This window comes from Uranotaenia lowii, chromosome 2, assembly GCF_029784155.1.
Source record: "Uranotaenia lowii strain MFRU-FL chromosome 2, ASM2978415v1, whole genome shotgun sequence".
Classification (NCBI taxonomy): Eukaryota; Metazoa; Arthropoda; class Insecta; order Diptera; family Culicidae; genus Uranotaenia; species Uranotaenia lowii.
In genome coordinates this window covers 134,789,837-134,817,490 of record NC_073692.1, presented here as the reverse complement: position 1 = coordinate 134,817,490, position 27,654 = coordinate 134,789,837, and the positions used below count along the sequence as shown (strand labels likewise).

Here is a 27,654-nt window from a genome sequence, read left to right as displayed (position 1 = left end):
CCGACCCGGTTGCCCGGATTTCCTTGAAAAAAATTACGGATTTAACCCGGTTTAATTTATTTCATTAGCGAAATAAAACTTTAACTTTTGTTTAACTGTTTAATTATTATGATTTTATAGTATAAAAATTTAATTTTTGGAGCGAGGTTTTAACAAAAAATTATCTAGGTGTTTTTTGGAGTAGTTTCTGGATTTGGCCAAACTTAGATTAAATTTTGTTATTTAATGCCGAATATTGTCAGGTTTCTAAATAAAATAGCCCGAGGAGCGCAAGGAGGAAAAAATCTGGTAACCTCAATTTACCCCGTTATTTTGTTTTGTTGATTTTACGACCATATTGAAGAATATCAAATTACTCAAAAAGAACAATATTCAACAATATGACTGCCAAATTTTTAACATGCTCTTAATAACGATAAAATATTCCATTGAAAAATCATCATATTTTATTTATGGTAACATCACGAGAAGGTCTTATTTGAATCTAATAAGTTTAGGCAAACTTAAATTGATTTTATCGATTTTTTATGAATTTTTCAAGATGTATTCAGTTAGTTTGGGAATGGAATTTCATCAATTTTGTGATTCCATAAAAAATTACTCTTCTTCCTTCATGCTTAGATGTGTAAAAACTAAACGGATTTAAGAATATGAGTGAGGGTAAATTTGTAAAACTAAAATTTATATTTAATTAGATCCCACACCCAAAATCAGAGGCCAGAAACATGAATTTGATTCAATAACATCTACGAACACAAGAAGCTTAGATAATAAAAACTATAGTCTGAACCAAAATTTTAACCAACATTTAAAACAAAAATGGAGAGTTTTATACCAGATATTAGAACTAAGAAAACAACAAAATGAAATGATTGACAACAAATTTCTGATTTTGAAATCAATATAACAATAAACCAAACTGTTGAATAAACGTTAAATTTTTGTTTATAAAATATTTTAGGCCTAAATTAAAAAAAGCGTTCCTTGAATTCAAAAAGTGAATTTAAGAATGAAATTGAAATTCCTTTTTTCTCTACGTAAATTTAGAGTTTTCAATGTCTTATTGTTAAAAAAAAGATTGTAAGCATCTGATTTGAAATTTCTGTGAATCAGAATTCGATGAATATTGTTTATGTTATGATTTTATTTGACCAGAACTAAAGCAATCATTTTTTGACAAATAATATGAAAAGATAGTATAATTCAGAGAAGATAGTAAAATTCAGTTCTATTCTATTTTGATTATTTAAAGAGGATTTTAACCAGCTTGGTCATACTTTCTCTTAGATAATAAAATGCATTTCAGGTCACAAATATCGTAAAAACAAAATGTTTTTTTGGAATTTGTAAAAAAAAAAAAAAACATAATAACGCGAAATTTCATACCATGCACAGTGCTTTTTTAAAAAACTGCAAATAGTGATTTGCCATATCTGCAAATTTGGTATACGGTGAAGAATACATCAAACGTGATTTTGGTGAAGAAAGAAAGAGAATTGACTAAAACTATGCGAAAAGGAGACACATTTCAACAAAAAATTCTTTGTCAAATTCTTATGAGCCACTGTCCCTTACTAGTGGAATCAATAAAAATTACTCTTCAGAATAGTAAAAATACTTATAACTTTCTTTTGATTAAGTTCTCTGTTAAGATCTTCTTAATATAATTCGACAAAAAAAAAATAACGAATATAGTCCGAAATCTGGCCCGATTCTCCTTATTCTATGGTAACAAATTTTATGGTATCAAAGGCATGAAAATTAATGATCATTTTTTTTAAACTGCGACCCAGATCATAAATGATTATGATCACATGGGAGAACTATTCCCTTCATTCCGATAGACATCGACACTCAACCAGTATAATATTCATACGCCAGGTTGATCTCCTGTAGTAGAATGTTAATACATGGGCCCCGGAGAAGCGCAAGATGTGGGTTCAAGTCCTACCGGGAGACAAGGAAAATTTTTTTTTCGCATGTTTTTCAACATCGATTTTCTCTTATTTAGTTCCTGAAATTTCATCTAAGTTGGATTCATTTCTCCACATTAATAATCAAGAAAAATCAAGAATCCTGAACAGGATACAGAATCCGAAATACGAAAATAGAGATATAATTTTGGTTATGGGAGTTATGAAATCAAAATCGCCGAAATGGGTTTAATTTAATTCGAAATTAAATATTCAGACCTGAATTTCGATGACCAAGAGAGAAATTTTTCCAAAATTGTAGCAAAACTTTCTACTTGGGATGGGGTTTTAAGGTTTTGGCATTAGTTTTTAGCCTAGATTGGTACTCAGGATTGACCTTACTCTATTATAATGATTTGGTTTTGAATTTAAAATTTTGAGTGTAGAATAGAATATCTCGCTTCCTGTTTTGGATCCTTCTGGGTTAAATTTCAAAACTGCCTCCCCCCCCCCCCCCCTTCCCCCTTTCCTACGGCCAAGCAATGGCACTCCGTGATTGGCTCGAGATAATCAACATTGGCCAGTGAACCAAATGAAAAGTGCTGGAAATAAGCAACACACTCTCACTTTCCAATCTCAATCTTTAATATGAACCAATAACGACGCCGGCCAAGTCCATGTAATTATTGTTCATCTTAAATCTGTACGCACTGTATATTATATCAGAGCGCTTCTAGTTGTCGGATCTGCCTGTCGGATCTGCCTGTCGGATCTGTTGGATCAAGTCCTGCCCAGCGTGTCCGGCCAGCCTTCACCACCTTCTGGATACTGGGTTCGCCGTAGAGTTGCGTAAGCTTGAGGTTCATCCTTCGCCTCCACACTCCGTTCTCCTACACGCCACCAAAGATGATTCTTAACACTCGTCGCTCGAATACTCCGAGTGTACGCAGGTCCTCCTCGAGCAATATCCATGTCTCGTGCCCGCAGAGAACAACCAGTCTAATGAGTTCATATTCAAGTACTTCGTGCGAGGGTCAAGTCTTCTCGACTTCCGCTGATCATTAGCCGCCGGATCTCACAGCTGGTGTCATTTAAGTTTATTTTATTCCTCTTAAAAACAATATATCTTTTTTAAGAATGTTTCCGTTTGCCTAAGTAAGATGGAGTTCCAAACCCCCAAAAAGAGTCATCGACTCTCAAGCTATATTATTTTTAGGGGCGCATTTCCCATTCCACCCCAAGGCACACCAGTACAGCATATACGATGCCCGCGCCGGCTGGCGACGTCGATTGAGCAAGAGGTGCCTTACCGGCTTTGCCTCATTCATCGGAGTTGACAGCCAGTCAGTACTGAATCGGTAAATATCGAAGACGGACGAACGAACGAACGGACGACCGACCGGTAGGACAGAAAAGCCCGCTGGTTATTTCTCCTCTAGAACGAAGGCGCACAGTACTAGTAGTAACTCGTAGGTACTTGTACTTTTAGAATTATTACTATTGGTGATTGGAGGCGATAAGCGCGGTTCAATCGACGGCGTCAACGACTAAGCAAAGGTGTTTTCGACGAGTGTGATGTGGTGGTTATTAAACGCAATTTACATAGCGCGTCGCGTCGTCATCGTCGTTGGAGTTTAGTGCCACGGTTTATGGAGGTGTTCCAGCCCGAGTGCGTTTTGATTGGGGATCTTATCGGAACACCGGCATTCGATAAACAGTCGGAAAAAGGCCACCCGCAACCATTTGAGAGAAACCGTTAAGGAAACTTCTGATAGGGGTTTCAAAAGTGCCACCAATAATAGTCTGGTGAACTAGCAGCGTTTGGCCACCTGGATTAAGGCTTTGCTGTTGTTGAGTGTTGTGGAAATAAAGCGTTTTGGCAAAGAATTACGCCTGATTGAATCGAACAGTGATTCGGTTAGACCGTGTATAATGTGAAATTGTTCCGATTGTTGACGAATCGACGAATTGAATTCGTTTGCCATTCGAACGCGAGATTGATTCGAAGATTGCATCCCGCTGATATTACCCATTGCACCTATTATTGGAAGCTTATTGTGCCAAAGTCCATTTGCAGTAATGTGATTGCTGCACGTGTGTGTGTATATATTAAATCAGTGAATCATGCAAGTGATTAATAATATTTATTTTTGATTGAATAATCTCACCGCAGGTTGTATAGCTGAAATGAGTTCCGTAAGTGAAACATTATCTATTCAATATTTATTAAATTCATGTGATTCTTAGATCTGTTTTGTTTGAAGCAATTTGAGAAACAGATTCCAAAAAAAAACGATCCAGAGATCGAAAGATTTTTTCTAAAGTCCTTCGTAAAGAGAACAATTTTTTAAGGCAGCATAGATTTCAACGATTGTGCCTGTTCCATGTGGACATCTTTCCTCTTTCGTCTTGAAGGATGAAGATTATCCTTTTTGCAATTTATTTTGCTTTTCATATGGGGTTCATCTTTAACTCTAGGACAGATTTGCATTTCCAAGACAGGTAGTTTTAAGATATGGAATTTACAGAATCAATGGCTATTTTATACCTGAAGAGTACACTTGCGTTTTTTTTTCAAAGATAGCAGTTTTTAATGGAATACACGCCATAATAAAACTACTTTACTTAAAAATGCCCTGTAAATGCATATTACGTGAGACCTCTAGCACTCCGGAAATGAAGGTTGTATTTAATATATAATAATATATTTTTTTCATGAAACTGGAAGTAAAAATTATTCAAATTCTTCATTCTTGAAAATTCATTCTCATTTTTGAGAAATGGGCCATTCGAATCATTTTAATCTTGAAATTTTACTTACTTATTTTATAACTATTCGACAAATTTGAAAACCAACAAACTTTCCATCAAACAAACGAACTAACTCATAAATTTAATTATTACCAAACTAAAAAAACTCACTAACATACTTACTTAAAATCTAACTATCTTACAAACTAAATAACTAACTTACTAACTTACTAACTTACTAACTTACTAACTTACTAACTTACTAACTTACTAACTTACTAACTTACTAACTTACTAACTTACTAACTTACGAACTTACTAACTTACTAACTTACTAACTTACTAACTTACTAACTTACTAATATACTAACTTACTAACTTACTAACTTACTAACTTACTAACTTACTAACTTACTAACTTACAAACTACCTAACTTACTTACTTACTAACTTATTAACTTACTAACTTACTTACTCACTAACTTATTACTTACACACTTACTAACTTACTTACTTACTAACTTATTACTTACAAACTTACTAACTCACTAACTGACTAACTTACTAACTTACTAACTTACTAACTTACTAACTTACTAACTTACTAACTTACTAACTTACTAACTTACTAACTTACTAACTTACTAACTTACTAACTAACTAACATACTAACTGACTAACTAACTAACTTACTAACTAACTAACTTACTAACTTACTAACTTACTAACTTACTAACTTACTAACTTACTAACTTACTAACTTACTAACTTTCTAACCTACTAACTTAAACAGTTACTAACTTACTAACTTATTAACTTACTAACTTACTAACTTACTAAGTTTCTAACTTACTAACTTACTAACTTACTAACTTACTAACTTACTAACTTACTAACTTACTTACTTACTAACTTACTAACTTACTAACTTACTAACTTACTAACTTACTAACTTACTAACTTACTAACTTACTAACTTACTAACTTACTAACTTACTAACTTACTAACTTACTAACTTACTAACTTACTAACTTACAAACTTACTAACTTACTAACTTACTAATAAACTAACTTACTAACTTACATACTTACTAACTCACTTACTTACTAACTAACTAACTTACAAACTTACTAATTTACTAACTGATTAACTAACTAACTTACTATTTTACTAACTTAAAAACTTACTAACTTACTAACTTACTAACTTACTAACTTACTAATTTACTAACTGATTAACTTACTAACTTACTAACTTACTAACTTACAAATTTACTAACTTACTAACTTACTAACTTACTAACTTACTGACTAACTAACTTACTAACTTACTAACTTACTTACTTACTAACTTACTAACTTACTAACTTACTAACTTACTTACTAACTAACTTACTAACTTATTAACTTACTAACTTAACAAATTACTAACTTACTAACTTACTCACTTATTACCTCACTAACTTACTTACTTACTAATTTACTAACTAACCTAATGACTAACTCACTAACTTACTAACCTTATAACTTAGTAACTTACTAAATTACTTACTTACTAACTTACTAACTTACTTACTTACTAACTTACTTACTTACTAACTTACTAACTTACTAACTTACTAACTTACTAACTTACTAACTTACTAACTTACTAACTTACTAACTTACTAACTTACTAACTTACTAACTTACTAACTTACTAACTTACTAACTTACTAAATACTAACTTACTAATATACTAACTTACTAACTTACTAACGTATCCACTTACCAACTTACTAATGAACAAACTTACTAACTTACTAACTTACTAACTTACTAACTTACTAACTTACTAACTTACTAACTTACTAACTTACTAACTTACTAACTTACTTACTTACTAACTTACTAACTTCCTAACTTATCCACTTACCAACTTACTAATGAACAAACTTACTAACCTACTTACTTACTAACTTACTAACTTACTCACTTACTAACTTACTAACTTACTAACTTACTAACTTACTAACTTACTAAATTACTAACTTACTAACTTACTAACTTACTAACTTACCAACTTACTAACTTACTAACTTACGGACTTACCAACTTACTAACTTACTAACTTACTAACTTACTAACTTACTAACTTACTAACTTACTAACTTACACACTTACTAACTTACTAACTTACTAACTTACTAACTTACTAACTTACTAACTTACTTACTTACTTACTTACCAATATACTAACTTACTAACTTTCTAACTTACTTACTTACTAACTTACTAACTTCCTAACTTATCCACTTACCAACTTACTAATGAACAAACTTACTAACATACTAACTTACTAACTTACTAACTTACTAACTTACTAACTTACTAACTTACCAACTTACTAACTTACTAACTTACTTACTTACTAATTTACTAACTAACCTAATGACTACACACAAAATTTTCGAGGCCGGAATTTAGCAAAATTTTGCTCAAATTTGACCAGCTAAAAAGTTAGCAATGAAATTAGCAATTTTTTAAACTAAAATTTTAGCAAAATAGCAAAAAGTGTCCTGACTGAATGGTTACTAATTTTTAGTAAAATAAAATCATTGTTTGCTAAAAATGTAGCAACAAAAAAAATCCCCCAATAATTGCTAGAAATTTCGTAAATTTTAAATCTGTTTTTTTTCTTCTGGGTTGTGATATTCATTTTAACCTTCCAAAGCCGTTCGCTAAAATATCCGTTTCGGGGAAATGTGAGTTGTAATTTGATTTCGTTCTCCTGGCTGTAAATGTTAACCGATTTTGATGATATTATATTCATTGTGTAGGTAATTTATTCTAATTACTCAACATTTCAAAATAAAGTCGAAATGTATTACCAGGTTATCGGAAACTGGTTCAGAAAGTAAAAAGTCCGAAAAATCCATTTTATTTTTAAAATTCTCATAACTTCTGACAGCTTTTCTTTATTTAATTATTTCGTTGATGTTTGAAATTTTCAAGAATCCATCTATCCGACAATGTATAGATATGTTGGGGTCCAATGAAAGTTTTTACCGCAATGACAGATCTTCCGGTAGAAAAAAGTCTTACTTTAAAAAACGACATCCAGTTTTGGCTTTGCTTGCTACATTTCAGTTCTCAATGAACCGATTTTAAAAACTCAAATTTAGTTTTTTTGGCGTTTAGTTTGGATCATATTTTCATAAAACATACTTGGTCTGTCAAAACTACCCAGTTCATCAGTATATTGGAATGATGATAAAGATGGTTTGAAATGTGTGTTTCGGGTCATATTGACCCGAACGGCTTTGGAGGGTTAATTAATAAGATTTTTTTTAGATGTTGTTTTAAATTTATTCTTCGCTGTTTTACGTCGCACCATTCTTCATCGTGTCCGAATTGGAGATTCAGGTTTTAGGCGCCGACCGAATAATAAAATAAGATATGGTCAGCATATTCATTGCGATTCATTGACCCGCTTTAAATGTTTGGATTCGATGATGATTCTGAAAAAAAAATTAACCTTTGTTTATATGTGTAATTACAAAAATATACTTTTTTTTTTGTAGTTTCTAATCAGTTGCATCAATACTTAAAAGTGCTTAAAATTCAAACCTAAAGCAGATTATAATCACATTTTTGATTTAAAATTAGTTAAGACTTTCATATAAAGTTTTTGCGTCAGATTTTGAGATTCTAGAAACAGATCTCATTTAGATTGAGACATCAATTTCATTAATCAGATTACAGGTGAAGATTTCAGTTTCAGATGTGAGATTAGAGATCAGGATTACAATGTTTTTTTTTATCGTGTTCAAGATTTATTTTTTGAAATTAGGATTCCCGTGAAAACTCCAGAATTATGTTCATTACACACGATCTAAATTGCACTGTTTTGTAAAAAAAAACACTTGCTAGAGTATGTCACCTTAGCAGAAAAACGCAATTTTGCGAATATCAAATTACTTGATATGAGTTCCACAAAAATGGTGACATAAATGGTTTCATAACAAGTTCCACAAAAATGTTTCGAAAATTAAAACTTAATTTCTTTTTTATGTTAGAAATTATTTTACCTGTGATCGCTGTCCAGTATTAGAACCTTGATGCGATTCTTCATCTTCACTTTCTTCCTCCTGCTCGAAAGATTTTTTTTAATTTGGAGACCAGTTCTCTTTATTGGGTGCTGTTTATTACAGGTTCCCTAATGGCGTTCTGAAAAACGAAATGATTATAGAGAAATTTGAATAAGTTGGTACTGAACTAAAAACTTACGCCATTCTTGATTGTAAGTTGAGGTTTGCCCCAACCGTCATCATCACCAAAGGAGCAGCACTCTAGCTCCTTGCGAGTCGTAAAGTCTTCTTAAATTATTCATCAATATTGCTCGTCTTTCTCGAATTATACTACTTCCTAGTATGCTTGCTGTCGTTTTGAATTTTTAGAGGCCGCTCACCTGTGGTGTGCCATCGGAAGCTTTTCTTCTCCGTTAGCTGAAATGAAAAAATATTTTAAGTTAATTATAATTGTTGTTAAGTTGAAAATTACACTTACCGAGCGAATTCTGCAGAATATTCTTCTCTATGAATTGATTTGGCTTCCGTGAGCAGCAGCAACGTTACCGGATCAATCGAAAACCCCAAATCTCCGAGCGGAGAATTCCGGAACGGTTTAACTATTTTGTATAAAGAGTTGATTGGTCGCACCATTACAGCGATGTTATGAGCTCTTCCTCGGGCGTACATCCCAACATTATCTTTGGCCGGATCACCAAATGTCATCCACACCGGAAGAATGCTCAGTGGTACCCGCACCTGTGTAGGTGGATTTCGGAGCAGCCTGGGATGAATGCCCCGGGAACATAAAACAGAAACACAATACATTAACCGGGTTGCACCGATCAGCAAAGCTGACATTGTTGGTTGGCGGTTCTGCGTGGAACAGGTTGATCAATGAGAGATTTACACTTTCACGTAAACACGAAATCATAACACTTTTTTTCTGCTCGAAATTGCGTCAGACGGTCAGACCGAACGACACTCGGAAAAAACGACTGCGGTTCGAGTCCATGCTAATAGAATTACTCAATTTAGTAGCAAAGGGGTTTTTTTACCCAAATTGAGCAAAAGTCATGACAATTTGGGAAAGTGCTAACTGAATAGTAAAAAAATATTTTTGCTAACGGAAAGTAACAGCGAAATTTTGCTAAGTGGAGCCCCGAAAGTTTTGTGTGTAACTCACTAACTTACTAACCTTATAACTTAGTAACTTACTAACTTACTAACTTACTTACTTACTAACTTACTTACTTACTAACTTACTTACTTACTAACTTACTAACTTACTAACTTACTTACTTACTAACTTACTCACTTACTTACTTTTTAACTCACAAACTTACTAACTTACTAACTTACTTACTTACTTATTTACTAACTAACCTAATGACTAACTCACTAACTTACTAACCTTATAACTTAGTAACTTACTAACTTACTAACTTACTTACTTACTAACTTACTTACTTACTAACTTACTAACTTACTAACTTACTAACTTACTCACTTACTTACTTTTTAACTCACAAACTTACTTACTTATTAACTTACTAACTTACTTATTTACTAACTCACTTACTTTCTAACTTAATAATTTAGTAACTTACTAACTTACTAACTCACTGACTTACCAACTTACCAACTTATTGATTTACTAACTTATTAACATATTAACTTACTAACTCACTAACTTAACTAACTTAACTAACGCACCAACGTACTTACTTGCTAACTTTCTAGCACAGCCAGAACTTATGTCTGATCCCGGGGTATAATAAAAGATTGTTAACATTCTTCCGATCTTAGTGCATGCTTTGCACTATGTTTTCATAAAATAAATTAAATAAGAGAAACTATAAACTGGCCAGGCCCACTGTGCAGCAGAGAACGCAGAGACCTCAGGATCAAATGAAAGCAGGAGCGTGAACCACAAGTGACATACGTTCCGTGGAACAATTCATTGGCACCATGCTAAGAAGTATTTCTTTTCGATATTGGGAGTGTCATTCCTCCTTAAGCGGCTGGATATGAACTATTTTGTATAAAATATTTAAAATTTTGATTCTTTTATTCGGCTCTCTACTGTTTTAGATTTCTGTGTTCCATCATTTCTGGTCGTCGACCTAGGTTAGAACTCCTTACCTCGCTCTTGAAAATAGAAAGAACAAAGAAAATTAATGGAACTCAATTTTTTTGAGGTTTTGGAGAACTCGGAAGGTTTATTTGAGAAATTCAGAAATTCAGTATTTTACTTATTGAGTTTCCTGTGAGCTAAGATAATCGGGCTCATTGGGAAAAAAAATTATATCTGGCATCTTAAAATATGTTTAAAAAGGGTCATTTTTTAACCCCAAAAGCCCTTTTTCAAGCAAAATTTGCACAACTAATACAGGCCGTTTCCGATAGTATTAAAAATATTTCCGATTGTTTCAATGATCGGATGCAATTTAGCACACTTAGCAACTTATTAACCGCGGGGAACATTTTATTTTCACCAAATCCTAGTTATTGACCAGGCTTAAAAACTTATAAATGGCATGTAATTTACCTTCTCCACAAGACAGTAAACATAAACCAATTTTTTTAATATCTTTATTAGAGAGACTTTCAGCCAGCCAATTGCTGGTTTGACACTTTCTCATAAAATTTTCTTGGGACCCTTTGATTTTTTCTAAAAAGTTTAGATATTTCTTTACTAAATGTTAACAAGAGGGCAAATTCGAAATATGAAGGCTATCTAAAAACCAAGGGTCTGAATTGAAGGAACCACATTCTTTGTTTTGATATTTCACTTTTTCTGAATTATTAGTGGCAAACACATCAAACTGTAAACTTTGACGTATAATCAAGTGCTTTTTTTTGAAGACTTTGTTTTCTTATCGCAAAAAAAATTAAAATTTTCGAAACGCGACGAGGGAAAAAAATAAGCGTCCGCTCCGAATTCGCCAAGGCCTACTGTCTCTTTTATAACAACCTTATAAATATGAGACTTTTCTTATTTATTTTTTTACTACGTACTACATACCAATTTACTCTCTTGGTGACTTATTATGTAACAAACTTACTTAATGTAAACTTAGTTTATTATAATTAGTTAATGATTTATTTACTAACTCACCAAATTTTTACATTAAAATAATTCAAAGCTTTCTAAAACACTTAAATAATAGACTTACATACACCATTTTTTTTACGCGTTTTTTTACACGGATTTCGCGAATTAACACGGTTTTTGAGAGAAAATATTCCTGAGAAAGTCCTTTTCAAAGGAAAACACTTAGAATGTTTTTCAAGTTGGGTAAATCTTAGCTCTGGGGCCTGAGACCTGAGACCTGAAACATGAGACCTGAGACCTGAGGCCTAAGACTTGAGACCTTGAAAGCTGAGCATGAGACATGAGACATAAGACATGAGACCTGAGGCATGAGACAAGAGCCATGAAACATAAGACCTGAGACATGAGACTTTAGACCTGAGACCTGAGACCTGAGACCTGAGACCTGAGACCTGAGACCTGAGACCTGAGACCTGAGACCTGAGACATGAGACATGAGACCTGAGACATGAGATATGAGACATGAGACATGAGACATGTCTTAACACAATTGATTTTTTTTTTGCGGCGCCTAAGACGCAAAGAAGAAAGTGTCCAAGAAATTTAGGTCTTACTTAACTCAAGCAAAACACGCTTTTTGCTATAATGTTAGTAAAACGAGCATGATTGCTAATCGAAGGTTATCGACAATTTTTGCTAAGTGGAGGCTCAGAAATTGTGTATCTGATGTAACATTGATAAGAGAACAGATCACTGAAGTAGTTTGATGAAACACTTGACAGCCGATTATAACCACTTGCAAACGTAACATTTCATTGGTTGCACAATATAACACAATGACTCAAACTGAAAACCTAAAAAAAAGAAAGGAAGAGTGAGATGTGATCAAATGAAAGATGTGTAACTGAAAGATTTTATTGCAACTGTGTTAAACACTAAATACAAAATTGGTAACCATGTTTCACACAATATAATTCACAATCTACTTTCAAGCAGATGAAGCAATTCAATCAAATTGCTTGATGAAGGAACCAGACAAAAAACATCCGTCATCATAATTCAACACCGGCACCAGCAGCCGTGAAGACACAAATCAGCCCAATCGCGCCCGGCTAAATTCGAGCAAATATCCTGTTCACGGGATCACGTCTCACACGTTCCATAAACAAATTGGCTTCGGTTTTTGTTTTCATTTTCTCAACGCCCGTCATCACGGCAAATTGTTACAATTGTCGCCCAGGAATTGCCTCCAGCAGACGTGCCCACAGCAAATTATTCACAATCGTCTAGATTTGTGGTCTGGTTGGTGAGAGTACTTGGAATTGATTTAATATCTGGGAAAAAAGAGCAGAGGTGGAATTATGAATCCTTTTCGATTCGAGTTACCCGTTTCGAGTTGAACTCGAATCGGATTAGAATCAGTATTACGAATCTCGTTCGAGTTCTAAATTTTAACGTATTAGATTTCGAGTAAATCGGGTAGTAGATCATCTCGAAACGTTCCATTCGACTCGAGATCGATAATGCCAAAGTTGATCGAATCGAACGAAACTCGATTGTTTCGAGTTCCATAATCCCACCCCAGGTTTCATCCGTTTCTCAAAATTCTCATACTGATCACTGAACTGAACGCTTTTAAAAAATTATTAAATATGTCTTATTTGATAATCAAGATTTTAACTCAGAATTTTTATTCTGACAATGTGAGATTTGATCCTTTCTAAATTTGATTGCACTTGATTCCGAATTAATATTATGAGAAAGTAAGCTCAACAGTTAAAGGAGAGGTGTATTTTTCTCTTAAAAAAAAAACGAACACACACATATAGGATCTCAGTGAAACTTCATGTTTCTTTGAAGAGATCTTATTTACTTAACTCTAAGGCGTACATCTTTCAAGGATATTATGGCTAGCATCTAACAAATGCTAAAACCACCAGCCCACAGAAAGAGTACTATATGTGCCGTGATCGGGATTCGATCTCATGGACTCTGGCTTAGAAGACTGGAACGCTATCCTCTAGGCCACGACCGACGGCGAATTTACTTATCATGTTTTTTTATGTTTTTTTTTCTCATGTAGAATTTCGATAACCCTTCTTTGTTTAATCTTTCGCACAAGTCTAACTATAATTGATAACATATGCTCTATTCTCAGAAAAGATGAGTATGGTGAAACCATTTTTTCCGGTCGTAGTAGCTTCTAACACATTATATTACTTTAAATGGTATTTTATTTAATTTTTCGTTCTGATCCACTTAATAATAATTTTTATTTTTATAACTAGCTAACCCGGTGTGCTTTGCTACCCCTTCCATTGAAAATATGTTCGTTAAAATTATTATAATTAAAATAAACTTCATTTAAATAAGATTTCCATGATATTCAGAAGCAAACTATGTTTCATGGCATATAAGCTTCTAAGTTGTCTTGAGTCTCAAAGAAACTTGAAAGTTTGAAAGTTGAAGGAGCCACTCTTTAGAATAAGTGATAGGGGGATTATCGATACAGTATATAAACCTTTCAAATAAAAAAAAAACCCTTTTTGAATGGGAAGATTATTCGAACAGGCAAATTTGTAGTTAATCAAAAAGTGTGCCCAATTTTACATTTATTAAATATGAAAGTCTTCCAATACAATTTATCATCTAATTTAGTAAAAACTTATTTGTCAATTCAATAAATCACCGTTTATCAATTTGATTTACAAAAATACTTCAACGATTGTAAATTTTTTTGTCAATTGTTTGTTAATTTTGTATGAAAGCCTCCATTTTTGGATTTGGAGAGGTTTAAAAGTATTATAGAAACCATTCCTGGTCTTGAAAACGGCTACATACAAGATTTCTAGTTTTACGGTTCCGAAACTTGTTCAAATTGTGTAATTTTTTTTTTAAATTTTGTTTGGAAGCCTCCTCTTCTTTTGAGATTCGGAGGGGTTTGAAAGTCTTAAAAAAACCATTCCCGGTCTTGAAAACGGCAACACACCAAATTTTTTATTGATCGGTGCAGTAAATTCCAAAAATTGATCGAGTTGTTTCATGTTTCTATTAATTTTGTAAGGAGCTCTCCCTCCTTGGAGTCGGAGTGCTTTGAAAGTATTTCAGGAACCATCTCCAACCCAAAAAACTCGTACATAAATAATTTCACGTTAATCGGTTCTACAATTTCCGAGTCTATAGGGAACAGACAGACAGACACACATTAATATTTGTTTAGTAAGATCAGAGGCTTCATTCATTAAAATGGGAAGGTCTATCAATACAGTATATCATCTTATTTTGTAAAAACTTATTCGAAAATTCAATAAATCATCTTCGTAAGTCAAAACGCATACGTTTATGAGTTTTTAACAAAAATCCCTTAAAAGTTTTTAAGATTGTGTCGATTTTGTATGTATTTTGTATGGGAGCCTTTTTTTGGATTAGGAGATGTTTAAAAGTATTGTAGAAACCGTATTCGGTCTTGAAGACGGCTACACACCGTATATCACGTTGATCGGTTCAATATTTTCCGAAATTGGTTCGAATTTTGTCAAATTTTTGTCAAATTTGTATGGGAGTCTCCCTCTTTTGGATTTGAAGGGGTTTAATAGTATTTTTTAAACCATTCTCGGTGTTGAAAACGGTTACACAGGAAATTTTGCGTTGATCGGTTCAATAGTTTCCGAAAAATTTTCAAATGGAGGCAAATTTTCGTTATATTTTCCCTCCTTGATGTCGGAACAGTTTTGAAGTATTTTAGAAACCATCTCCGACCCCAAAACTTCCTGCATCACAAATTCATCATTGATCGGTTCTGTAGTTTTCGAGTCTATAGGGAACAGGCAGACAGACAAACATTCATTTTTATATAGATGAGAGTCTTCGTTTGTGAAAATGGGAAGCGTCTGTTAATATATCATTCAATTTTGTTGAAACTTATTTGTCATTTCAATACATCATCTCATTATGTCAAAACGCTTACGTTTATCAATTTTTAACAAATGTTCTTCAAGGATTACTAAAATTTTGACAATTTTTGTTTATTTTCTGTGGGAGCGTCCCCTTTTTGAATTTGAAAGGGTTTAAAAGAATTTTAGAAACCATTTCAGGTCTTGAAAACGGCTACTTACCAAATTTCACGTTGATCGGTTTCGTAGTTTCCAAAAATTGCTCGAATTCTATCAAAGTTTTGGTAATTTTGTATGGGACATCCCTCTTTTTAGATTCAGAGAGATTTGAAAGTATTATAGAAAGCATTCTCGGTTTCGAAAACGGCTAGAAACAAAATTTCAAGTTAATCGGTTCAGTAGGTTTTAGGTTGCAGGAGACGGACAGACAAACATTCATTTTTATAGATATAGAAGATAGCAATTTCCCTCATTATTTAAATTGTAAGGGTCTTTCAGCCAGAGACGAACCAGCCAAAGGCTGAAAGTCTCTTTAATAAAGACAAAAAAAAGGGTCTTTCAATACATACAACAAATCATATAATTTGATCAAAACCTGTGTGCCAAATCAATAAATCATCTGATCGTGTTAAAACGTTTATGTTTATCAATTTTTGACAAAATTCGTTCGAAAACTGTCGAATTTAATCATATTTTTAAAAATTTTGTATAGGAGCCTCCATTACAAAAACGTTTAGAAATCTCTAAAAATTCTCATGACATCAAGAATTTTATTTTGTGTCAAATTTGATCAAAATCTTTTGAAAATTTCTCCAGTTCTGATATATTTTACAGTGAATGTGCAATAACACCCCCCCCCCCCCCTTTCATACAAAAGTATTTGTAAATACAATTCTTGGTTCAAATACATCAAAACCTGTTCTCCACCATAATAAATCATTTATTTATGTTAAAATAGGTTTGTGTCGAAAATTTAATGAAAATTACTAACAAATTGTATGGATTGTGTCATATATTATGTAAATTTTGTATGGGAGCTCCCTTCCCTTAAGTTAAGGAGGGGTATGTTATTAATATAGAAATTATCTTCAGCCCCAAAAACTCTCAGACGCCCACTTTGACGATGATCGGTTCAGTAGTTTCCGAGTCTATAGGGAACAGACAGAAAGACAAACATAAATTTATATAGGGGAGAGTGGGGATACTTGATCCCTTTTTCTTATTTTCACCATATCTTTTTGGAAAAATTCAGCAACTCGCACTCTTTTACATTTTCTGACAGCGTGTAACTTCAAGTTTATATGCTCCTGAAATTAGAACGATACTTGAACCCGTAGATGAACAAGAAGCATTTTCGTGGGAGTAAAAAAATTGCGATATTTTTGAAGTTAGGGGAGACTTGATCCTTTATTCAGGAAGCCCTAATCCATGGAAAAAATCAAACAAAACCCCAAGTCATGGTCATGTTTGTTCTCATTACACAATCTATAATTGTCAGACAAAAAAATTCTATAGCTTATTCTCAACCCTTATGTCATTGCATATTTACGGGCGCAATTTTTTATAAACAAGAGAAAATCAATTATTTAAGCCCTTTTCTTCAGATAAATGGTGGATGAATATTAGCTATTGGATAAAAATTAGAAATCTCGTAATCAGCAATGACCACGATCCATTGAGAAGAAGAATATACCGGGATCATTTGTACCCATATATTAGGGATCAATTGTACCCAAAATCAATATTTTAGAAAACTTTTTCTGAAAAAAGTTGGGGGTTTTCCATCGCATTGAAAATATAATATTTTGAAGTTCATTTTACACTCGAATGATAGATGTATTGGAATAAATATTTTTTCTGCAATATTTCTATGTTAGGAACATTTTAAAATGATGAAAAAAGATCTTCAAGTCACATTTTGTGAAAATCTTCAAACAAAGTTCAATAACCCAAAAAATTATTTTGTTAAAATTTTTTGAGCTTCAACCATTGCTGTTTTGTTCCACTTGGCACATTTTTCTAGAACATTTGATCTTTGTACAACATTCCAGTTTGGAGATATAGCTAAGGAATCAAGTTTATCCAGGGATCAAGTGTCCTCATTCTCCCCTATATATAGATTTCCTTATTATTTAGGGTTTCTAGTAAGGCTACTAGAATTTTTTTAGAACGTATCCGGGCCGGACATAACGAGCATTTTTTTTTATTAAAACCAGACAACATCCGGGCATTTGATTTCAAAAGTGACGACCATAAATCCGGGCAATATCCGGGCAAATTTTCTCAAAACCCAGAAATTACTAAGCAAAATTCAAGATAGAAAAATTTAAAAAAAAGTTTCATCAAAGTCATCGGCAGATTTTGAATCGTATTTTAGGCTTCCAAAATACCTTTTATGATTGTTTTTATAAAATATGCTCCACAAAATTTGTTTTGGAGGCGTTTGTTGTTTTTATTTGTATGATTTGCCAAACAAAGTGAATAAATCCGGGCAAAATCCTGGCATTTTTTCAATGAAATCTGGGCAGCCGGGCCGAATTAGAACATTCAGCTATCAGAAAGCTATCTGAATACAAGTCCGTTATCAACATTCTAATTCACTGTAACCAATAATTTCTATCACCCAACTCTCCGGGATTCATTTGATTGCCATTTAATGCAAATTTGTTTGTCTGCCCAAAGCGGATGAGAGCCATCTCGATACGGCACAAATGTTAATATTAATCGCCATGTATGTAAGTCATGCCACAAACTGTGCACACGTGTGTCTGGCATTAAAGTCACCAGCAATTGCATTTATTACGACCAACAACTAGAAGAGATCAGCCAGCTTCCGCCTTGTGAACCTAAGCCAAGCATGACAAACATTCATGTAGGACTGTTACTATAACAATAATTCACTTTTACTATTTGCCAAAGTTGAAGCTGCTGGGTTTGTGATGTGGTTTTTTTTCTCTCTCCTTTATGCTTCTCCAGGTCTAGAAATTCCTTACCCTTTCACCCCATAAGTGGGGGCTCATAATACCCACCCCAGTGGAATGCCAGCTGGCAAAAGGACATACAAAGTCAGACAAAGCTCACATGGCAAACTATTAACATGAGGAGTCAGGAAATGCTTCCATTTGCCCGAGCTAAGGAATTCCATTGGAATTAATCGTTCTAACAACGTTGGAGTTTACAGCAAATGGGGAATAGTTAGTCGAGTGACTAATCCAGATGAGCTTGCAAACAACCCTAGGAATGAGTAATCCCTATCGCAGCATTATTGAGGGACAGTTGGTTAATGTTTAAGAAACTTTAATTCCCTTGCTGTTTTTGAATCAAAAGTGCAAGGAAAAACATTTGAGTAATTTCTGGAAAAAAAAATAAACATCTACATGAAACGTAATAAAGCTGGTTCAGCTAAAACACCGTCTTAGAGGCGTCGCCATCGACTCACCAAATAAATTATCCCAAGGATGAATCATCATCCAGCAGAAGATTCCGCGGAAGTGCCTGGCGTCGCTTTTAGCTCTATGACACTTGTTCGCGAATCACCTTTATTAATCACTCGGCAAGGTCCTCTGTCTTTATCTTAAAATTTGCAGCTTCGCATGAATGGTTGGAATTCACAACGTCGCTCGCCGCTGGCTGCTGCGAATTACTACCGATGCGTGATATTTTTTTCTTCGACACTCAAAGCCGGTTTGTGTGTTAAATAAAGTAAGAATGTCTGTAAAACATTTGTTGTAGTTTTATGATCCTCTCCGGGTGCGCGAGTCATTCTCATTCAAACCTGTCTAGGGCTGTGTTGTGGATTCATTCATGCATTCATGGAAACATGTTTATCTACCGGGTGGAGCAGAGAAAAAAAGTAAACAAGGGAAGCTGTTTAGTTTGCTGCTCCGGTGGCACGAAATCAATCGTTGTAGGTTGTTCGAGATAAACAACAGGGAGCCAATTGTGTTTGTTTTGGCTTTTGTGACATCTGTATGACGGAATTTCTGGTTGCTCGACGGAAGAGTAACCTTTCTTTCTAATGAAAAAGTTGCCAGAGAAATCAAACGGTTTTATTTATGAACAAATCCATACACGAAAAAACTTATAATAGGTAGGACTTTATCGAAACAAAAACAAAATTTCAAAGATTTTCACACACTAATCCTTTACTCCAATCATGAGTTATCAATATTTCAACGCCATCAACACAATATGTGAACACTAGCGGTGATAATTCTATTTGAGACAGCCAGCATATATTACCCTGTATTCTGGGATGAATTATTCAGTAGGATGAAAATCCCATAAAACATTTTTCTTGTTTCGCTTGAACTTGAAATATTAAGTCAATATTTTCGAAACACCAAAAAACGATTGCGAATTAAAATTTCAAGAAAAAACCAGAATTTAAAGCTTTGGATATGAAAATCAGTGCACAGAAATTGAATTTATAAAATATAACATCAGATTTGAAAAGAAGTTCAATTCGAATTCCAGAATAAACTTCGAACCAGGTCAGAAATTACCTATGATAAGTTTTTGTTTAGCAAAAATGATAATAACTGTTCATTATTAACAATTGGAGAGTTTATTGAAAATTCCTCTGTATCATTTTGAATTTGAAATAACATCCGATCGAGATTTGAAAAGTGAATTTTGGATAAGGAAAAAAAAGCCATATTGAACTTTAGAGAATTTATTCAAAACACATGGATGATAATTAAATCAAATTAAATAAAAAGAAAAATAATATTTCAAGAGTGCCAGAGGTCACATTCAGAGATAAAATTCCTTATGATATTAAAGATCTTCCAGTTATTAAAATAAAAAACTTTTAGTCACTTTAAAGTTTAGCTAAATAACTTTAAAAGTTAAAATACAATATATTCACTTTGTCATTCCTGACAATGTACAGGCTGAAAAATGGATGATTTCTTGAAGGATCAAATACGAAACAGATAAAAATAAAAATAAGGAAGTGTTAGTTTTGTTGTAAATAACGAAAGCAAAATACAAATATTAACATTACATAATAAAATTAAGCTTTAAATCAGCCTCTTCGAATCATTTCCACTTTCCACAGATTGTTTCAAAAATCATCATCGATTCAAAAATGAGGATAAACAATAAAGATTATAAAAATTAGTAAAACGTTTATCAATTTTCCAGTTTACAAGTTTTCGCAATGAATGTTTTCTCGTCGTCAATTAAAAAATAGAGTATTGAAAAGGACAAAAGTAATAAACTAAGTTTGTTTTATTAAAAATTAGATTCAAATTATGTTTTCAGAACACTTAAACTCAGATAAGAAAAACAAAGGCAAGCTTATGAAAAATATTTCCTTTTTTTTGTTCGCCCATAAAAGTTTGTAAGTTTATTTGAAAACTAAAAAAAAACTTTAATAATTTTAAATTTATTTAAATATAAAATTAAATTTATCGGTCTTATTGGTGAAAGTTATGTAAGAATATTTCAAGATTATGAAAATGAAAATTTTGTGTCATGATGTAAATTCTTCTAATAAAATTTACTTTCTAATTTTGAATACCTAATAAATTTTTCTTTCTTTCAATTAAATTTTTTTATAACTAACGGTGATTAAACTCTTCATGAATTTAAATATAACATAAATATGATAACGATAAGATTTAACATTTTAGAAAGTGTTTTGTTTACTTACCTTTTTAAAACCTTTTTTTGATGTTATTTAATTGATAACTCAAGAGACGGCATTTTATTATCTATGGTAAAATAAGACGTGTTGAACTCGTTATCTTTTTCATATTTTGTCTATCACCTCTTCATTTGGCAATATGAAAATTATAAGTTTAAAAATCCCAAGCAACCATCAGTCACATATTCACTTAAATGATTGCATTGAAAGTTACATATTGGCTGACAAAGGGAATCAACTGCCCGATTCCCTTTAATGAACTTTATGTACTCATTAATGATCTTGAAAGTTGCAATAGTGATTAATATGTACGTTGTATGTGACTTAAGTCACATAAAGGGCACAGAAGTGCTCAAAACGGGATTTGGTAAGTCAGAAAAAGTGCCTTGAGGTGCTTTCAAAGTTAAATCACCACTTCGAGTTTTAGTTTCAGTTAGAACAACATCAAGGCGTGGTCTAGTGGTAACGTGTTCGATTCTCATCACGAAGGACGGGGCAAGGTTGCCGAAAAAAAAATCTGTGTTTTGGCAAAAAAAAATTCTGAATTTCTGTGATTTTACATAAAAATTCTGTGATGGATTCTGTGAAGCTATTTCATTGAAAATTTAAGAAAAAGTGTGTCTTTTTTACATTTCATTTGAGCAAAATCAAATATCTCTACTTATCTTATCATATTTTTCCAATCTTAACATAAAAATTCAAAATTAAAATTAAAATAAAAAGATGAAATTTTTGAAACATACTCAAAACATAAAAAATCTGTGAAATCTGTGAAAATTTCCGAAATTCTGTGTTCTGTGACACAGATTCTGTGATGAAAATTTGTTCAAAATTCTGTGACATTACAGATTTTTCTGTGATTTCGGCAACCTTGGGACGGGGTTTGATCCCCAAGCCGGGCAAGTTTTTTTTCAATAAGTAATTTGATAATTGAGTGACCTGATGCAATATATGTAGGAAATGAAGGAAAGAAGAAATTGAGCAATTTGTCAAGTTTGGAATCCGCCGTGTGGCATCATGGCGGTACCGTGTACAGAACATAGTAAATAATCAAGAGAAGGTGATATAAACTGATGCCAAGGGGCAGTTGAGATAGAGAAAGATTGTTTGCTCATTTTATGATTTTTTGGAAGCTGAATTAAAAGGCTGTTGGAAGCTGAATAGAAGATCATTAAGACTTGTTTTGGAACTTCAAAGTATCAATAAGAACTTAAATTTTGAATTGCACAGAATGCATTTCATATCAATGATGGGACTGAGTAAGCGCTTCTGTACCTGTTTTATGGGACTTTTGGTTGCTTGGGATGTGAGTGAAATCAATTATGATAACTGATTAACTCACAAATCTACACTGAGAAAAATCCTATTAAGTATGCCATAAGATTCTCTTATGAAGTGGCGCCATAAGAAAAAATATCGAAATTCAAAAGATTGCCTTATGATGGAAATGAACTCCAAGGATGAACACCGGTTTCAATGAGGGATTTTTTTATAATATATTCTTATGGAAATCGAAAATTTCGCATACAAAAAAATAATTCAAGATTGTTTTTCAAATCATTTTATTTTTAGTTTATTTGTTTGAAATGATATCATGGCGACAATCAGCAGCCCTTCAACATCCAGTTTTATTTCCGCCTCGGCCCTTTGACTTTGCGCTTTTTGCCGGTAGCCAATCTGAAATGTAAATAAAAAATGAATTGTATCTATAGAGCTTGATGATGATGATGACGATTGATGATCTGAAAAGTTAAACTCTACAGTTTTGAAAAATATAGAGTAAATTTTTCTGACGTTGTGATGAAAAATTAAAAAATTAAGTTTAATTTCATTTGACAAACTGCTTGAAATCTGAGATAGGAACTGATTTTTGCTTTAAAAATATCTACACTTCAATCAAGTTCAAATTTGGGCCAAGCAAATCCGGGCAATTTTATATAAAAATCTGGCAAATTCGGAGCATTTGATTTCAAAATGTTCAACCCAAACATCCGCGCAATATCCGCGAAATTTTGGTTAAAACCACGGAATTCTTCATGAAAAAAACACTTGAAATATTATTTTATTCATTCAAAAACATCAGCACATTTTAAATCTTTTTTTCGGCTTCCGAAACCCTAGTCATGATAATTTGGATGAAGCTTGCCATAAAAAAAAATCTGTTTGGACCTTAAAAATGAAAAATTATAATAACTAAATTTGAGTTTTTTGTAAGATCTTCAATAAATCGGTATTCTGTATGGAAATGGAAAAAAACTGTTTTAATACTGATTTTGTTCGAAGCTTTCCAAACCAAGAATGTTGAAAAAATATTTAAAAAAATGCTATTTTCCTAGTATCGTGATATTGAAAAGAGTTTATTTTCTGTTAAAGAGTCGCTGCGGCTTTTGTGTTATACACGTAAATGCTATTATGATTTAGTATTTTATGCTACTCAATTCTGTAATCAGAATTCTAGGAAGGGGAACAGCATTTTAGATGCCTATGTTTTCAAAACTGATTTTGGAAAATTTTGGTGTACTAAATACAAAACATTTGTCAGATTTTGCCTATAACCCCTAGTTTTGGCAATATGGCGGATGGAAATTTCAAAATTTGTCAGTTTTCAGTAAAATTGAACTTTGAAAACTGCTTTGTAAACTAATAAACCTGCATGAAAACTCAAAGCTGTTTTGGATTCAATTTCTATTCTTTCATTAAATCATGGATACAGAACTTACCCAAAAGTTCTCTATTAAGAAATACAAAGTCGCGAAAATAAAAAAAAATGATAAGATTACAACTATTTCAGACAGTATTCAAGAAAGTCATTGATCATTTGATATTAAAGATGTTGATTCATTTAACAACTTTGTTAAATACTGCAAAGCAATTTGACGTATAGTATTAAAAAACTAAAAAAATCGATTTAATTTAAAAGATTTTTAAATTCTTTGAAATTCACGTTTTTGCACATTTCGAAAACAGGGCTAGAATCGTATCTTTTCAATGATAATGAAACCCAAAAACGGCTCAATTCCATTACATCGCTTTAATAAGTCTGATATTTTATAAAATCACGTATTTCCATCCTTTCTTTTTTAACACAAATAAAACAATACAAACGACTCCAAAAAACCAAGCAAACCCAGAGACGAAACTCACTCGTTGGGTGCTCACGCGAGACTCTCATATTTTAGAAAAAAAAATATTTATATCTAAATAAATATTTCAAGAACCGATATGAAATCAGTGTGTTTTGCAGAGAATCGGTATTCGGTATATAGATACCGTATACTGAGGGAACATTGATCACTTTTTTAATTCATTTTCGAATATTTTGGAAGGGGTTACTTTTTTGAACACTTTAAAGTTTTAAAATACATTCTGAGGTAAGGAGTATAAAGCATGATCTTTGATGGCAGAATATTCAAAAGACATTAGAGGATATAACTAAATGATTGTTACAAAACCAGATTTCATGTTTCGGGGTAACTTTGATCACTTTGGTTTTAACGTATCTCAACATCTTCAAAATTACTGTTTTGATGCCAATTAGCACAGTAGGCTTAACACATCAATAACAGTAATTTTTTTTGTTTGAACTTAATTGAGTTTTTCAACGTTTTCTTTCAAAAACAAATATACTCAAAAGATGAACAATGTTGCTGCATACATTTAGGGGCAAAAATTATAAGCATTTCTCAATATTTTTTGGCCTAAAAACAAATGAAATTTTACCTTCATGCAACTCCCTAGGTCCTCCTTCTGTTCCTTTCTTTCTTTTTTATTTAAACTGAGCAATTTGATAGCATTTTAAGCCATTTTTTCTATACAGACTTTCTCATAGAAAATGTCCGTTTTTTGAAATATCCAAAAATTATCATTGAATGACCATAAAAATAAATCTAAAACTATACCTATACGAAGGATTAAAGTTAAACTTTCATATAAAACAATCCATTTGCTTCTAAATGCTATCATTTTATCAGGAGAAGTGTTGGTTTGTGAGTCTTCGAAAAACCAGATATTTTAAAATTTTAAAACCACATTTTAAGGAATATAAAAAAATCTCCAACTAGAAGCCAAAGTTAGTCTATTTGAAACTAAATTCATAGGTTTTCAAACGAAGAAATCAGTTTTCAGATATTTTCATTTCAGACTTAGTTAATGATGATTATCTGCGAAAATTTCATGTTGATCAAAGTTACCCCTGTGATCAAAGTTCCTCCAGATTATGGTAATTAAGATGTACCGAATATTTGGTCGTCGAACGGAGCATCATGCAACAGCAGGGTCTAGATGCAACATCCATATACCACAACATTAACTCAATTTATATTTGAATATAATGTAGTCTAGTTATCATTTAAAGATCCAAAATGATGATGACATAGTTTCTTACATCGTAAGATAGTTTTTTAAACCTTTTGATTCTCAAAGAAAATTTTAAAATCGAGCGATAGATGAACAAATTTTTACATTTTCGAATGCCGTGAAAAACTTTACCCAGTATGACGGTTTGGCTTAATAATATCACCTACAAACTTTATATTGCTTTTGTTATCCTGTAAATACCAACAGTGTGTTGGTGTAAAAACATTTTTCGGACAATCACCAAATTTATTTATAATATTTTTATGATTCAGTTACCAGTCTGGGATAAAATGCATCAAAATGCAAATCAAAGATTAACCTTTTAAATCTCGTTTCCATATGCTGGAATATGATTGTTTTGCACTACGCGTTTGTCCAAAGACATCAACAGAAATGTCCAATTACCATAGGAAAGAAAACATCCTGCTCAGCTGCCAGATTTCTCATAAATATCAACACCAGCTTTCGTTACCTGTTCCAAACAAACCGAAACTAGACTCGTGGCCAGCTTATTTCAAAGAAGTTCAATCGTCTCATGACCCTTTTCCGGAAACGAATGTATTTCTACCGAGCTTGCCTAAGGAATTTTCCTCAGAAAAAGCGAACCAAAATGTACCCCAAAACTAGCTACCAAAAAAAAAAACAATGACGGCACCGTCGTCGTAACATTTGTTTGGTTTTTGTTTCAGGGGTCAAAAGTTGAAATTTATTGATTTTGTCGTTTTGGAGTTTTCGATGTTCCGATGACATTCCATTAGCAACCTGAAAACCGTCAACCGCATCCATGCCCAGCCCCCGGGGGAAAACAAGAACACCGACCGAAGGTGTCTGGAACTTTTCCGAGGGTATCAATTTCCGGAAGGATAAGGTTATTTTGGCCATTTTGACATTCACACACACACGTAGTAGTGATTTTTGGATACCTACCCGGAGAATTTCGGTCATTGTCATGATGGCTAATGGTAGGGCATCATTCCCTGATGAAACCCGATAGTGATTGTTGCTTTTCGTTTGTGAGAGATTCCAGTGATAAGCTGTTGGGAAATAACTTGATCCAAAATGGGGTTCCGGTTCGTTGGCCAGCAGATGTTTCATTTCCCAAATACTTAGCCGAAATGGGATGGGGTAAACGGATTCAACTGAAAATCAAGTGAAAAGTTCTACTCTTCGTCGGAAGGCTTTTCAGAAAAGTAAACCTTCAATTCTATTGATTTGTTAAAATTTCTTGAAAAAAAGAAAGCAAGCTACATCTGCGTTTCTGAACCATCTACCCCAAGCAACATCTTTTTCAGGAATTATAAGGGAAGGGTAAATAAGCTGCTCATTCCCACTTTTAAGCAATCGACAGGGATTGGAAATAAATCTCGGAAATGCCGGAAATTTATCTTCCATTAAGTGTTCCTGGAACGGGGCTGCGTGATCTGGTGGAAACTAATTTGTAGATTTGGTTGAAATTTTACATAATGAATGAGTTCGTCCATTTCCAATCCGGAACCGGGAAAATTGGGGAATGTCTTTCCGGAGAGAAGCAATTTTCGATCCTCGTTATCCCGGAAATGGAGACGGTCTTTCAGATTTTAATCTGTTGTGAAATTTTCAATGCCCACATCAACTAACAATGTTTACTTTACGGAACTCAACTTTTAATTCCAACTCATAATGTCGTTGTTTAAGATAGAATGAACATCAAAGTTCAAAAGTAGTTCGTGTAAATTTAACTAGATGCCAATCTTGAATCGAGTACAAGTACGAAATTTGCAGTGTGCCTTTTCATATTTTTCTCAAAACATGCCCAGGAGAATGATAAGCTCTAAAACTAAGCAAAATTGAGGCGTTGAGTAGAAATTTTTTTAAAGAATTTATCAAGATCATATAAAATTTTGTCACCCAGTGCTATTGGCTGGGCCTAAATTCAGGGGCAAACACATGCTTCATTGAAAATTGAATTATTGAAAAACAAACGTACACATAATATTTAAA

General features: G+C 32.9%; 2 protein-coding genes across 2 annotated transcripts in view; one reads left to right on the top strand and one right to left on the bottom strand.

Annotated features, from left to right (window-relative positions):
• The first annotated feature begins 3,276 nt into the window (after window positions 1-3,276).
• LOC129747602 (uncharacterized) overlaps window positions 3,277-27,654 on the top strand; it is a 70,532-nt gene continuing 46,154 nt past the window's right edge. Inside the window, exon 1 of the mRNA XM_055741895.1 lies at window positions 3,277-4,109. Within this exon, the coding sequence (XP_055597870.1) occupies window positions 4,101-4,109 (9 nt within the window). The 5' untranslated portion in view covers window positions 3,277-4,100. The remainder of the gene's footprint in view (window positions 4,110-27,654) is intronic.
• On the bottom strand, window positions 9,045-9,552 carry LOC129747603 (uncharacterized). The gene is made up of 2 exons (XM_055741896.1): window positions 9,214-9,552; window positions 9,045-9,152 (listed from the first exon to the last, which is right to left on the bottom strand). The coding sequence occupies exons 1-2, from the start codon at window positions 9,540-9,542 to the stop codon at window positions 9,149-9,151; spliced, it is 333 nt and encodes a 110-aa protein (XP_055597871.1). The 5' UTR covers window positions 9,543-9,552; the 3' UTR covers window positions 9,045-9,148.